General features: G+C 41.5%; 2 protein-coding genes across 4 annotated transcripts in view; both read left to right on the forward strand.

Moving 5' to 3' along the window:
- The window catches only part of prex1 (phosphatidylinositol-3,4,5-trisphosphate-dependent Rac exchange factor 1), an 83762-nt gene extending 69375 nt beyond the window's left edge, over positions 1-14387 (forward strand). The window contains exons 27-40 of the mRNA XM_073469395.1: positions 2192-2280; positions 3016-3098; positions 3856-3946; positions 4083-4211; positions 4318-4359; positions 5183-5400; positions 5605-5707; positions 7771-7914; positions 8975-9089; positions 9910-9976; positions 10831-11006; positions 11228-11330; positions 12010-12077; positions 12184-14387. Coding sequence (XP_073325496.1) covers positions 2192-2280; positions 3016-3098; positions 3856-3946; positions 4083-4211; positions 4318-4359; positions 5183-5400; positions 5605-5707; positions 7771-7914; positions 8975-9089; positions 9910-9976; positions 10831-11006; positions 11228-11330; positions 12010-12077; positions 12184-12226 — 1471 coding nt within the window. The 3' untranslated portion in view covers positions 12227-14387. The remainder of the gene's footprint in view (positions 1-2191; positions 2281-3015; positions 3099-3855; positions 3947-4082; positions 4212-4317; positions 4360-5182; positions 5401-5604; positions 5708-7770; positions 7915-8974; positions 9090-9909; positions 9977-10830; positions 11007-11227; positions 11331-12009; positions 12078-12183) is intronic.
- A 1005-nt stretch (positions 14388-15392) lies between these two features.
- Positions 15393-16173, forward strand: part of LOC140999947 (potassium voltage-gated channel subfamily KQT member 2-like) — a 36610-nt gene continuing 35829 nt past the window's right edge. For all 3 annotated transcript variants that reach the window (XM_073470541.1, XM_073470540.1, XM_073470542.1), the window contains exon 1: positions 15393-15691. In XM_073470541.1, the coding sequence (XP_073326642.1) occupies positions 15393-15691 (299 nt within the window). The remainder of the gene's footprint in view (positions 15692-16173) is intronic.

Here is a 16173-nt window from a genome sequence, read left to right on the forward strand (position 1 = left end):
ATGCATCAGTGCTCCTGTGTTCCAGAGGAGGCTGGTGAATCTTTTCTGTCTTCCTGAGATAATCAGACATTTAAGCCTGAAGTGGTGACAGAACACAGCAGAGCTCTGCAGTCAGAGGTCACTGGCGAGTACAGCTTGTGAGGAACATAATGTGAGAACAAGGACAGAAGAGACTGGTTCTATACACACAGAGACAGACAGACGGACTGAAACGGGGTTAAAGACAGAAAAATAAAGCACAAATTGAGGAAAGAAGAGTGTGTGAAGAAATCATACTAAAGAAGTGATTGTTCTACACTCTGGTACATTTTGTCTTCCATAAAGACACCATGTGTGCGTGTGTGTGATTGTAGTTCACTCCTGGCATCAGAATGCATCTCAAGTGACAACCTGTGATTGATCTTCTTTTGTTGTTTAATATTTCAAATAGTCCTACTCATCCCTTTTGTTTACTTAAACAAGAGTCTACACAGAATCCAATACAGACGAGACACTTTTTTTTTTTTGGCAAACCAGTTCAAGATGTTACACTTACTGACAGTAAATGAACCTTAGTTTATAGACCTAGTGGACCCTTCCAGCTGGAACAGAAAGTGCAGGTCAAATTTGTTTCCAATTATTTGATACTTTTGTTTTCCCAGATGTTTCTGCACACACTCAAAATTCAAGTGGCTTTAATGCGTGCTGGCATTTTTGTACATTACTATATGTAATGTTATTGTTGTGAATGCTACATGTAGCAGTAGACCATGTGCAAATGGAACATGGCTACAGTTTTAATATCAAGCTCAGAGGAGGCTGTTAATGAGTTTTCACTGGCATCCCAATGTGTGGTTATGAGTGTATTCTCTCCTGTATTTAAGGCTGTGAATACATCACACTGTATATATTTCAATGTAAGTGTGAACAGGACCTGTGTGTGTGTGTGTGTGTGTGTGTGGTTTAGATTTAGGCCAGATCCACTACTACGAGCAGGATAATTGTCACAGTGGTGTTCACACTTTTGGCAGGAGGTGTGTGGCTAAATTTGGAAATCACCTTTGTGTGCTAGTGTGTGTCTGCGTGTGTGCGTGTGCGTGCGTGTGTGTGTGTGTGTGTGTGTAAGAGAGAGAGAGTGTTTATGCACATGCAGGAGCAGATAGCCAGAAGGGGAGTAATACAGGACACACAGGGAGAGAGGGAATTGTGTGTATATGAGGCAACAAATAAAGAGAAAAGCAATAGGAGGCCTGAAGTCTGCCGAGGGAAGGAGTACAAAGACAAAAACTTTGTGTGTTTGTGAGTGTGTGTGAATAAAAGCCAACAGAGAATTCAGGCCAAACTACTAAAAGATGGTTATATTAACTCTCTCACCATAATTGTAGCAGCTCTGACTTTGCCAACCCCCCCTCTACCACCACAAACACACATTCACACACTTGCGCACACACACATTAGGCACCACAGAATAACCCGGCAGGTGATATCCACCCCCCACTCCCCCACTTTGTCCTCCAGCCAAAATTGCAAAGGAGAATAGCAAAGGAAGACAAAGCCAGTGTTGTCGTTTTTTAGCTCGTAGTCACTTGTAGGCCATTTGTCATGGTAATTCAACTTGTGAATCATTCAGAGCTCCTCTGAGGGGATCGCGAGCGTGCTCACTTGAAGCGATGTATAATTTGAGCCACGTAAATCTTCCACATGCTCCTGGTAATCTTGTTGAATCACGCAGTCGTATAACTATAAATACCAGACTATGTCATTTTGCAAAATTGTCTGAGGCAGGTTGAAGTTCTCTGCACACGCCAGTATGAAAGAATACACTGACATCTGAGCTAGAACACACTCACAGCATCGAAAAGAACTTGTGTTTATGAAGGTGTTTGTGTGAATACGTGAGCTGCATCTCGGTGTCCAAGTCCTATGTACACATTTCTTATCATTCAGATGTTTTGGATCCTAATGCAGCTACAGTTCACTGAATGCTTCTCTGTGTAAACCAGCGGTGGTTGTTTCTGTGAGAAGCATTTAATTACCTTTGGTCTCACATACAGTAAATCAGAAAAGGCATTTACAATCAGAGGGATTATTCGGCAGCATAATTACAAGACGCAGCTTTCCAAATCCTCTCTGCGGTTTAAGAACGGAATGAACCCTGCGCTTTATAATGCATTTTAACTATGTGCATTTGTGTTTATATACATTTTTACAGTGAATGCAACAGCAACAGAGATTCGGTCCTGTCCTACACCAGTGTGCGAAGTAACAGCTCTTACCTGGGGAGTGACGAGATGGGATCAGGTAAAGGAAAGAAAGAAAAATCTTTTTTGTCCATCTATAAATATAGCTTATTATGCAGAGCTTTACATTTTTGATGTTTCCATACAGACTTGTCATTAGAATATCTGTCCTTTCATCTCCAGCACTTCAGAGTTTAAATGGAACAATATTCATTCAGATCCAATTTCGAGTAAACATGAGAAAAAAAATGTGTTTCTGTCCAAATAGACAACACTGCTAAGTGAATTCAACATAAACAACATAAGCTAGGCTAAAGCAAACGCATGCTTACAGAGTGTCAAACAAAGACAAGAAATCAAAAATGTTTGCATAAGAATTCATCTTTACTTTGCCAACTTGTGATTTCCTTTAGTTTGTAATAATGTTGATCATATGTCATGCTTTCAGAACGCCAAACAGAAATACTGTAGACAGTTCCTGGAGGTGACTGTGGTCAGACATTTTAGATACGTCATTTCATAACCAACACATTCTGTGCTGTGAGCCAAGTATGTGTCCACAGCTGTTTATCAATTTGTTTTTATCAGCATTAAGTCTCAAACAGCCCACAATGACACACTCTGTTGAAATGATTTATAGCATACATCCTCTCCAACTTGATGCATCAGTATTTATATGAAAACAGATGGATAGAAATGTGTTTAATTAATGCAGATGGTCAAATAAAAAATAAACGCTTGTGTCCAAATGTGTGATTTCTCATCAACTTTTTGTTTGGTGTTTATTGCCTGCTAGGTGATGAGCTGCCGTGTGACATGAGGATTCCATCAGACAAACAGGACAAGCTGCACGGCTGCCTCGAGCACCTTTTCAACCAGGTTAGTTCTGGAGTTCAGTTTGGGGTAATTAGTTCATTTATTTTAGGAAGATTGGTATTGCAGATATGTCAGGAAACCACATCAGTCTAATCTTAATTTCAACAAAACGTTACAGTGATCTTCAGTGAGAGTTTAAGCTCAGCCAAAAGCTCAGCCAAAAGATTTAAAACTGAAAGATAGTGAAACAAGAACATACACACATGTAAGCATTAAACCCCCACCACTGCCACCAAAGCATTTGGAACAGATGATTGTGATAGTAATCAGTCCACATCTGGGCTGAGTTACCTCGTGGAGCTCTCTGTCCTCTGGTCAGGATCCTGCTTTTCTCTCTCATCTTTCACTTGACCTCCTTTCTTTCTCTCCTTACAATACTCTTTCTCTCTTTACTCGCACTGGTACATGGACTCAGTTAAAGAAATCCAACTAGATTTTCATCTCTTCTTACCAGCATTTGATGTCCTGTGACTCCACTTGTGGGGTATACTCACTTTGGCTGCTGTAGTTCTTTCCACGTGTACACAGCAGCTCAGGGGGCCTGCAAACACAAGCCTTGTTGTTAATGCTGCAGGACCCTCGCCAGAAGCTATTGCAGAGTTGTGTGTGTGTTTGTGTGTGTGAGTGAGTGAGAGATGAGGGAGCTGGAAGAAGAAAGGAAGATGTGTAGAATATGAGGGAAGAAGGACAAATGAAACCTGATTAATTAACTGACAATCACGTGTCTGTATGTGTGCGTGTGTGCTTTTATTTCATACAGGTCGACTCTATCAACAGTCTGCTCAAAGGACCTGTCATGGCCAAGGCCTGCGAGGAGACCAAGCACTTTTACTCTGACCACAGCCAACCAGGTACATATCCATTTGTGTGTCTGTGTGTGTGTGTCAACTGCTTGACAGGTGAGAGGAGGTGTCATCATCCTGCTGTTAATACAGCTGTTACACAACAGCTACACACACTCACACATTCCTGGTTTTATGTGCACAGAGTTCCGCCAAACAGAAGATTGGACCGTTCGTTGTCGTTACATTATTCACAAGAACATCCAGGAGGACCCTTGGAACCTGCCCAACTCTATCAAAACCCTGGTGGAGAACCTGCAGAGATTTGTGGATGGTTAGTAGACCATGGACACACACACACACACATGTGCACACATGTACAAGTGATGGTATACAGTTACAATCAGTTGCTCCATCTTGTTTTTCTTCTTCCTCTACAGATGGAAAGAACCAGCTTCTCCTGGCTCTGCTCAAGTGCACAGGTAGAGTAACATGTCAGTGTTTAATAGAAACCATCTCAATAATCTCAGTTCTAATTTTCCATAAAATTACCAAAAGAGTTCTGAGGACTGTGGCTGTGCAGTCACTCAGCAGATTTCAGTCTAAATCAGCAGGAACAGTCTCATAACTGGAGTATTTTAAATGATTCTAACAGTGTAGAGCTCTCTGCAAATGAGGTCATCCATCGTATGAAAATACAGACAGTCTACATTAGGACATCTGCAGCCTTCAAATATCTCCAAGGTTATTAAATTATAACAAAAATGTTTTTGTTATAATGTTTTGAACACAGTTTCATGGAATTTAATGAGCTTATATTTTCTGGTTTGTCACTTTAGCTTTGAAACAAAGTACATCCACTCTGATATTAATCATGAACAGCCAAATATAATAGCCATATACAAACTATGTTTTGATTTCATCACATCTGCTCTATTACAAAGAGATAAAGCAGATGTTCAAATGTCTGTAGTTTGCAGCATAATTATATTAAAAAGTTCTAAAAAGTCTTCAGCACTGTTTTAATTTTCCAGGTCAGAATCATATCCAGGTGGAGGCCTGTTATTCTGTGTTTATACAGGAATATGGGTTGGTGTCAGAGCGCACGATGCTCTAGTCACTTTGAACTGTGCACAGTGGCAGATGGTGCTAGTTAATGGGAGATATCCTCTCAGGGGAGCCGGGCTAATGGAATAAAGTATATGTACTGGAGCAACTCCAGGACACGAGTAATGAGGAAGGTGAACTCCCTCCATCATTCTTTGACATCAAAACCTCTCTCCCTCTCCAACCCTCAAACACCAGACACGTCTCTCCAGCTGCGGCGGGATGTGATCTTCTGCCAGGCAGCAACGGCCGCCCTGTGCACACTGGCGGAGCAGTTGTTGGCGGCATTGCGGTCGCGGTTCAACAACGCTGGCGAATACCAGGAAGACGGCAAGGAGACCAGCCGCAAGTGGCTGGAGCAGATATCTGTCATTGGCGTGCTGCTGCACTTCCAGTCCACGCTTGCACCACACCTGGTGAGGACAGGTTTTCTCATGCAACCCCAGTTTGAACTTACCTGATGCAGTTTTAAGTAAAAATCAGAATGTAGGTGCTGCTGTTGTTTTCACTGTTGTGATGTTTCCTGGGTCTTTATGGCTTTCTCGCCGTGCAGCTGTCTTACAACGATCAAAACTCTCTTCCTGGTGCCACTTCTGAGCTTTCTTTCTCTCTTCCGGCAGAAAGAGGAGCGGACCATGCTGGAAGACACCAAGGCGGCCCTGTTGGATTTGGACAAAGTCACTGTGTTCTTCAGGCAACTGGAGGATGAGTGTCTAGTCGCAAGTAAGAGACTCTATCAACAAAGACTGACTCGTCTCATTCAAACCACACTGCTGCTAATGAGCAGCTGTATGGTTTGACCAACTCTGAATAAAGTTCCATTATGTGGATGTATGGTAGCTATTGAGGGGGAAATTGCCATTTTGCCATTGCAGATTTCATTTTCTTTTCAGTGCTGAGCGAGTGAATAGGGAGCTAAAACAACACTATAATAGCCCCATAAATCATCTTAAACAAGGGCAGAGCATCGTCCTCGTTGTCCTTGTATAACAGATAAGATGGTTCCTTCCTGACAGGCTGTGACAGGCTTCATTTAATCTTAAGTCCTGCTCTGAGACACATGAAATACTAACACATGCATGGTGGATACACATACATAATATTTTTGCACTAGATGCAGCATGTGCTTTTGGAGCATGAAAATGATTTTGTGGTTTGCATCACCTTTGTCCTGGCAAACAGCTGAAGTTAGCAACATTTATTTCAGAGTAAGCGTTCAAATACAATGGTGTACTGCAACACTATCATCCAAGGGTGCACCCAGGTTGTTCATAGTTGGCATTGTGAGCACCTTGACATGAGTGTGTGTACATTAAGTTCAAGACCTGGGCGTATTTGTGCGTTTAATAACCTCAGTATTCACCGGAGCTCCTTCCAAGGCCACCAAAAGCCTTAAAGTCAGCAGATACAAAGGACGACTGCATCCTGAATCAGTTCTCTTTTCAGCAGGCTCAATATGGCCAGCAGAGATTGCCGCTCAAAGGAAAAGCACAACATGCACTTCCCATTTTAGGAGGCAAAGCTATGGATGAAGCAAGGATATGCTATTATAGGTTCACACTCTGCAGCAGAAAGTACTTAGTGCACACGTGCATATATTGTGCGGGAGCATACAAATCAAATCATGCACTATATTGACTTGGGCATTCATACTGTAGAGATATATAAGCATGTAGAGATGTTAAGAGTGTGCAGACTCTTTGATCTAAAAAATAGTTTTTAACCAAACTGCTCTGCTTAAGTTGCATTTTCTGCACAGACTCCTGTAGTGCAGGGAGATGGTTTGTGGCGGCAGCATCCATTGGACAGTATTGATTTGCTAATAGCATCTTCAGCAGGCTGGGAGCTATACTGTAGGTAGGATAGACTCATGTAAGCAGCACAGAGCCTGAGGCCCCTGAGTTCAGCTTGAAGCGTCACAGCCAATTCCACAGGATTATGGCTTGATGGGTTCTCTAGAAAGAGCGCTGACCCTTGAGGTCGCTCTGTAAAAGGTCATCCTTTCCATTTTCTGAGAACTACTCGTGCACCAGTTGAAAAATGTTCAGAAAAAATCAGCTTATAAATGATTTATAATTAATTATTAAGAGTCAGGTGTTGTTTGGAGAAGAAGAACATATCACTTCTCTGCATAGAAGCAAGGACAAATTCTTTTAAATGAAAATTGTTAAAGGGGCAGAAAAATATTTAAGGGACTAATCCAAGAAATCATGGATCAATGCCTTTTATCCCACCACTCTACTCACCAGCTGCTGCAACATTAAAAATAGATTCCAGGCATAATTACATGTGTATTTCAGATTTTCCCAGCATGACTAATGCACAGGTAACTACCACTGTTACATTTGGGTGGACTTAAGTCATTTCTTCCATTACTGTGCACCCTGTGGCATTGTTGAAGCAAAACTAAGGCAATGCTGGAGACAGTGAGTTCTCCACATTCATTTCAGGCAGGATGCAGTTTTTGATATGTCTCACCTGATTGTGGTTTTATGAAATCATGTTTGGAAAAAATGATAATTATTTGAAATGATTGATGCTCACTAATGTGGCAGTATGTCTGTGCTGTTTGTAATGATATTTGAAAACCTGCAGTATAACAGAACATCTAACTGTGGCAAATAGATTGGAGGGTGTGGATGAACTTTCATAATGATAGGTTTCCTTTTTCTGTTCACTGTTAAACCTTACTATTAAATCCCTATTACTTACTCTATTAATGGCTCACACAGCCAAACGTATAATAGCACGGTCTTGTTAACATCTCTCCTGTCTGTGTATTGCAGACACACCTGTGTGTTACCAGGTGGAGGGCAGCCGGCAGGCCCTGAGGGTCACCCTGTACCTGGACAGCTGTCACTTCAGTGAGCTGCCCAGTCGGCTGCAGAACGGAGGCAGCCTGAAGCTCCACACTGTCCTTTTCACCAGGGGTAAGACTGAGTAGACTGGGACAGAGCAACTGGGGAGAAAACTGGAAGTTCAGGGTGTAGACAAATGGGTATAGCATAGCACAACAGTGGCACATTGGGCTGGGTGTTGTTCCTTTGAAATACAATACCCAAGTACCAAATCAATAATTTTATACAGAAAGTTTAAAAAAAATGGTGTATAAAATGATGGTTAAATTATGCATTATCTGATTTTAAAGGAGAAGTCAATGCTTGATTAATTCAGATGCGCATCACACTGTTAGGGTCAGTGGAGTACATTTAGGGAGGACATGAAAATCACTTATATGCACTGCACATTAAGTTGCATCATTTTAAAATACCGTCAATGCATTATGCAGCCTCTCAGCCTCCTATACATGCACAGTTCCTGATAGCTTTTATTGGGTTAGACTGACGCCTTTTATTGACAATTTAAAACGCCTCGCCTTTACGTTCTCCTTTGCTGCCAGGCTCCTTCTAGCTCTCCATCACTCTCAGCTGGCCTAGTATGAATGGACAGCATTATGCATCAAGCCTGTCTGCCAAATAGCCATTAATTTTCCATAGACAAGTGCCAGTTGGAACACTAACCCAATGAGAGAGCTCATATTGCTCTCATGTACTTTAATGTGGAGCAAAGTGCTGCAACACAGCTTCAGAGCCTTTGAGCAGTGGTGATCTGTGAATGAACAGTGCCACCTACTGGAAAATAGTCTGTGGTGCAGGTTGGGGAGGGGTATGGAGTACTTTGTGATATTGCAGATGCTGAAGTTTGTGGCAATATCTGTTAGCACCACACTGTATGTCCTCATATAGAATAAAATCCTCTGAAATAAGAATATTTTGGGCAATTCTCACAGTTTTTTAAATATTATTGTAGAGTCAACATTAGGATTCTTTTTCAGGCTGGAGTTAAGATTAACATTATGTTATGTTAGTTTAAGGGATAATGATGATGTTTGAAGATGTGAGGGTTAAAGTGGAGGGTATGAAAATATGTGATCATACAATTATGTGCCCATGTGTGTTGATTTAAATGCCTCCTACCTGTTTTATCCAGCACTGGAGCGTCCAGAGGGAGTGTCCCAGCAGGACTACGCAGCCATGGAGGAGTTCCAGCAGCGCACCAACGCTGTCTCACTAGAGAAGGTCAAGGCCTACTACCGCAGACTCAGGTACACTATGCTATGCACTGCATCACAGCCCTCCAGCGGCTTACTCACTCGCACTCAGGATATATTTCACCTTAAAGGGAGAGCTCACTCTCTGGTGTTGCATAAGCAAGCAGAAAGTACTCTTCGAGTGCTGTTTTACTTTCCTTTTAACTATTTTCAAGGTCTTGAAATTTTCAAGGTGAGAACTGGATCATTTATAATGACCTTTCTTGCACAAAGTCCCACATCAGCTAATAGGATTTTGTTGGCTAGATGAGTGGCTCATTCAGTGATGCCAAATGGGTCCTTTAGATCTACTGTTTCTCATACATCAGCATGTGTAGTTTTTACTTTGATATGGATATGGTTAACAGTCAAAATACAGTCAATGTTTTTAATTATTTTGCTCATTTCTATTTGAAAACAAAAATGATCATCATAGTTATTAAATATATGTGCAAGATGTTTAGAAAATCAAAAGTGTACATTACAATCTTAATTATTTTAAGAAGTGTTAACCTGTGATGAAGCATTTTCAAAAGATTTACAGAGCTACTTTAATTATTGCCCTGTTATATATGTTCATGTTTTTTTTAATTGCCTGTTAATAGGGTCATGATTTCTGATATGTGCACACTGATTCCCACGAAATGACTCGTGCAACATCAATAAATGATGAAACGTTTAGTGTAGCAGATGCATATTCTACAAAGTGAAGTACTCTAGATGCTACAGTAGATGACTCAGCTCTCACACCGAGTGAGTCAGAAGAGAAAAAATCTGTACATTTCCAAAGGAGATGGAGAGTTTCTAAACCTGAAATATGTTTTTGTCCCAACAGGGCTTTCTATTTGGAGAAGTCCAACCTCCCAACAGACTCAAACACCACAGCAATGAAGATAGACCAGGTAAATATATTCTTATTCTGATACATTTCCCATTTACTGCTTTTGCTCTTTATGGTCTTTTATCACGTAACGTCTGTCCTGTTCTTGTAACATAAGTCCATTTTGTATATAATGTTGTGACTGAATATAAATGCAAGCACAGATACTGGGCCTTGAAGTTAGAGACCTTCAACCAAGCATTTCAAAAGTAAGATGAACTGGTGTCCTGTTCCTTCCACTGGAAACCCCCCACTAGCTCGCCAACACTCCCCTATTAACTCCAACTAACCTCAACACTTCAACATTATAAACTGCCTCCATTTGAACCTGGAAATCCTAGTGTCCCAAACTGACTGTAGCTGAAATAGATTCCAGTGATTAAAACTGAATAGAATACACAGTAGTTTCAATAAATAGAGCCTTATTCTCAAAGACTGCAGAGAGTTGAACCTCTTTGTGTCATTTGTTTGATGGTTTTCCCCCATTTCTGCTGGTGCACAATCTTCACAAGTCACATATTCTACTGCTGAATATTAGAAAATTGTTAAGTAATATGAGATAATTTCACTTGTTTCTAATAAAAATCAACCTTTTCACTATTTTTTATCTTATTTCCCTCAATTGTAGTTGATATTGGTGTAGTATTTTGGATGAATAAATAAAAATAAAAAAATACATAAAACAAATTTCCACAACGGAATAAATGATAAAGTCAACTAATTACTTTTTCCTCAGCTTGGTTTTACACAGATTTTAACACTCCATAGTAGTCTAAATGACTTGCTAAGATGTCCACCTTTGTGATATTGTATTGTCTTGTCAGCACTTAATTTAACAGCTGACCCTTTCCAACCTTCACTGTTTCCTCCTAATAGCTGCTGCGACCCCTCAACACACTGGACGACCTCTGTCGACTAATGCAGTCCTACGTGAACTTTCGCCCGAGTGCCCAAGGCCACCCATCAGGTGTCAGCGTGCTGTGTGTGTCCTCCGAGCTGTGTAACCGCCTGGGAGCCTGCCACATCACCATGTGTGGTACAGGCATGCAGAGGTCAGCCTGGCAGCAAGCCAACATTATTGTACTGCTTGTGAAGTACCACTAGACTGTCAGCTGGAATAAAGATTAACACAGTGCAGAGTGGATGACATGCACCACTAGACAAGAGCAGCGCCGCCTTGCCTCATTGTCTGGATAAATTTTTACTCAGAGGTGTCCAGCAGGTGCACATACAGCCACACAGCGTTGACCTTTTGCCTTTTTGTTCTTTGCAGATGTACCCTAAATGTGACACTGGAGCAGGCCATGATCTTAGCCAGGAACCACGGTCTCATGCCGCGCTGCATCATGCAGACCATGGATATAATGCGCAAACAGGTAAACCTCAGGGGCAGCGGAGATCCCTCCGAGAGGTTGAATGACCTCCCCACTAAAGTGTAGTTTTTTTAACTTATTTTTCAAGTACAAATTATTTCAATAAGCAGTTGGACTTTGCAAAATGATTTAAATCAGAATCATAATATGTAAGTGTATTTGATGTTCATTTTTATATTCAATCTAAGGAATTGTTTTCCATAGTAATGCATTAAATGAGACAAATCCCCAGAGAAGTGTACAACAAAATATTCAGTAACTCTTTGTGTGTGTTTTAGTTTTAAATACAATTTGCTCAGCAGTATTTATTTGGAAAACAGTGTTTCGTAAATGATCATTTTAACAAATGATAATAAGGGATGCTTATACTGTCACATACAATTTTAGTGGTAGTTGATAAATGATAATATTTAATCACCCAGTCCAAATTTGAGTACATGAACAGTGAATAACTATTGTGATCTAAAATGTCACCTAATCTATACCTGAACCACAAACTCTTACTGCATGGATTCCTTTGGCAGAATCGTATCAAAATTAGTTTGTGCTTTATATGAAAATATATCAAATCCTCTGAGCAACAGAAAGTATTTCTAGAGATTGTAGGTTTAGCCGTTGTGGGCGCTTGAGCTTACTGCAGTAACGCTATTGTGGAGCTTACAGCATTTCTCTCTTCTACCAGGGGGCGAGAGTTGAGCTCTCTGCTAAAAATCTCAAGGTAATGGACCAGATGCCTCCATCATTCCCAAGGTAGAGTATACAACCACGTCCAGGCAGATGTTCTCATAACATCAATACATTATAGCATCTTAATCAAGGTGGATCCCCCTCATTTGAAGTTTTTCTGTTTCGACAGGCTCTTCAAGCTGTGTTTGCCGCCCTCAGATGGAGAACTCTAAGAACACTTCAGAGAGCTCATCAGAGAGAGGATGAATGTGGCAGAGGAAGATATGAGAGATGACATTAACAAGAGTGCGAGTCTCACTGCTTTCTTTCCAAGAGACACTGCCAGTGGAAAGACCCTTGCCCCCCCGCTGCCCCAGTTACACAGGGATCATTCCACCATGGATACCACTAGAGTCTTCAGTGCAACATACAGGCTTAATGAAACTGTACAAATGACTAACGGCAGTTACCAGGGAGCACCTACAGAGAGACTGATGCAGCATGAAACTCAAGACTAGTCACGTACTGTTTTACTGGGAAGCCCCCCAGACACAAGTATTATTGCTTTGGCTGTCTGTCTCCACAAAGCTGACATGAATGACTTGACAACTGGTGCAAAATATTCACAACAGAAGTGAAAGGGAGGTGGCAGTTTAAGGTCATAAAGAAGACACCCACACAGTGATTCTTATTAACTGGATTAACCAAACTACCTGTAGCTGACTGTCATCGTAAATGCAAATTTTATACATTTTGCCTTGGACTGCAACTTCAGAGAGCTGTCTCTTTCTCTGTTTGGGCTGGTGCTCCCCAGGGCTCAATGTTTGAACCCCAAGTGAAGTAGAGTACTTGTGAATACCCTGGTATTCATGTATGTTAGCTGGCTGAATCGATGCAGAAAGTCAAAGAATAGACAGAGAGATGGAAGTAGGGATTGAGGGACGGATAAAGAGATAGATGACGGGGGGTGGGGCTGCTCTTTCTTCAGCCCGTTGCATGTGGTTACTGTGCAATTACTGTAGGTTTAGTGTGAGTACTGTATTACTGCACTATATGAAGGATAGTTATTTATTGTGTCCGGAAGGAGCATTCTTATCCCTCACTTATTCTATATCAGGTATTAAAGAATCTGAAAGCATTCCAGCCTGCGTATTGAACAGTATTTAAAGGACCAATGGCATGCCATTTTTTTAGACATAACTGCTTGTGTATTTTATTTATATGTGTGGACTTTTATCATGTCAGGAAGTGTTACAATAATCTTCAGGGAGAGCGAGGGAGGGACGACGAACAGAAGCTAGCTAATCCGAATCAGGACAAAGGAAGCTAAAGCAAAACGAAATGAGGCTGTTTGTCAATGAACAGCCAAGTCAACAGGTTGGGATATTGAATCATTGTTAAATTATTAATATATTAATTCAAATGTACTAGTTGAAGGAAAGCCTTCTGTTAACTATGACATTTTGATTTTTAAATTGGTTTTTACGTTGTTCTGGGATTATTGTCTGTACTGTAGGTATTAAAACAAGCACAACGATTGGTCCATTCAAGTTGCAGTGTTAGCAAAAAGTACTGTAAGCAGTTTGTGGATGACATAAACAAAGGGATCGTTTCAAGACTGAAACACAGTAACAATATTTTACTGAAGATTTTAATTTCTTGTACATACAAACTTTAACAATGTCGGGGGAAAACATAGGTCGTGTCTCACAGCAGCAGAGTCATGCTATAAATTAACTGGATTATTTTTATGGAGATAATATAAAACATTTTCTATTCATGAGTGTGCATTTGGAGAGAAGCTGTTTCTCTTTGCTGAGCATAACCTCACTGACAACTTGTTGTTTTTGACTGTTAAAAAGGTTCGACGTGCATTTCAAGAATCTGTCTTGACATGCTGCATTCATTAGGCCGATCACTTAGTCGTTTTTATTTATTTAAAAGCAATCTGGCTCCAAATGAGCATTTTGGCACGATCTCTATGCATCCCTCAGCAAGAGCATGGCCACTGTATATTTGCATCCCCCTGCTGGCATACTGTATGAGACTCAGTGGATATTTGCATTATCATAATCTCCCTTATCAAATTTGATCTTAATCTGAGCAGTGTACATTCTACAAACTCAGAAAGCAGGAGCAGTTTCCATAATCTGGTTTTAAGTGTGCGTCACCAGTTTAAATTAGCTAATGACTGCAGCATGTTGGTGTAGCTGGACAAAAAAACATGTCACTGATTACACGTTTATTTACATTATTCTAATGTTTCTGTACATACTTTATTTGCAATTTTATGTTGCTTGAAAATAACTGTACAAAGGATCTTTGTTGAATCTTTCTAAAATTATAATTGTAAATGCAATCTTAACAAGATAGTAAATAAAAATGTTCACAGTATCACGTTGTTCCCTCTCTTCCAAGTTCATCTTGGAATGTCCCTGCTTTACAATGTGTCCATATGTATATGTTGCCTTTGGTCTACTGTGTTTTCACATGATGACTCAGATGATTATCACATCTCACACCATATCAGCTGGCTGTGACTAAGTGCTGCTGGAAGATAGGACTTCTGACTGAATCGGTGGGGGTTGTGTCCATTGACTACTAATGTTGCTTCAAGTTGGAGTCAGCCCTTAAACCACGCCTGCTTTCTGCTAACCTGATAACTCACTGCTGTACATTATAGACGTTTATCTGGCATATTGATCTACATTGTTTTGCAGCTAAGTGAGGGCTGAGATGTCTTACTGATTTTGGAAAATACCTTTAGATTTTGGCAAGTTTTGTCTGTGTCCCTTAGAGACTGTAAACCTGAAAAACACAGCTCAACATAGTCAAAGTGTCCATTATCCTGCACATCAGTATGAATATTCCATGAACGTGCAGCTTCTCTCTGGAACCTGAGTAGAGGGGCTGAAAGGTTATCTCAGGATAGATTTTATTTTTTAGAAACCAGACACGTTCACTTCCCCCAACACATTAATGATCCACTTTTCCTGATCAACAACTTGAGATTGTTTTGATCAAACGTACAGACCAGATGTTAGTGCACTAGAAGAAGGCTGGTTGAATGCCAGACATAACTTTGCAATGTTACTCATCAGCCCCCGTGTCATTTAATGACTGCAGACAGCCTTTTAACTTGCTGATGGGCCAACGTGATCAGACTGTGGAGTGGAAATCATGTGCATTCCTCTCCTCGCTGGGTCTGTCAGATGGCCGGAAGCAGCTAACGTAAAAGCATACACGGTGCAGTTTCGCATGGTTATTGCAATTGGTTTTTCAAGGGGGGACCGACACCGACTGCATTCAGCACCAGCAGCACACACCCCTCAGCACCGGTGATGCATCCCCGCGGCAAGGGCACGGACAACTCCTCGTCAGAGTCGTCTCGACTTTAGAATGGTGAAGAAATCTCTCAACGGCGGGGTTTACCCAACTCAAGCCGGAGAGAAGAAGCACAAAGTCGGCTTTGTCGGATTGGACCCGGGGGCTCCTGAATCCAGCAGGGATGGGGCGCTGCTCATTGCGGGTTCGGAAAGCACCAAGCGGAGCGGCATCCTCTGCAGACCGAGGTCCAGCATCTCCGCCGGGAGACCCAGACCGTCGAAGAAAAACGCCAGCTATCGGAAACTACAGAATTTCCTCTACAATGCGCTGGAGAGACCTCGGGGCTGGGCGTTCATCTACCACGCTTATGTGTAAGTCATGTTCGCATGTTGATTCTGTCATCGTGGCCTTTTTTTAGTTTGGGGCACACCGCTGTCTGTCACCGTGGAGGCTGACAGGGGAGCTGCTGAGGAGTTTTGCGGGTTTTTGAGTCTCCTACATTGATCTGATGGTGCAGTGAAGCTGCTGTAGCCTGATGGTAGGAGGGGTGTCACTTCACCTGCACAACTCCTGCCATAACTCCTCATACTGCAACTCATGCTTATGTCATACTGACATTATGTACTGATCGTGATGATGCCTACATGTGCTCACATTTTATTGACTCCTCGTGTGTTGCGGCAGCATTTAGGCTTCAGCACCGCTGTGTGCGGACAGCTCCGCACCGCGTCACTACTTTCACTAATTAACGTTGCAGTCCAGCTCTGCACAGTCATGTAGACTCACATACTTACAGCATCTGGCCCTCAGAGGGAGTGTTCTGGACCCCACAGACAGCCTGTGAGCATCCTGT

Source organism: Pagrus major, chromosome 7, assembly GCF_040436345.1.
Source record: "Pagrus major chromosome 7, Pma_NU_1.0".
Classification (NCBI taxonomy): domain Eukaryota; kingdom Metazoa; phylum Chordata; class Actinopteri; order Spariformes; family Sparidae; genus Pagrus; species Pagrus major.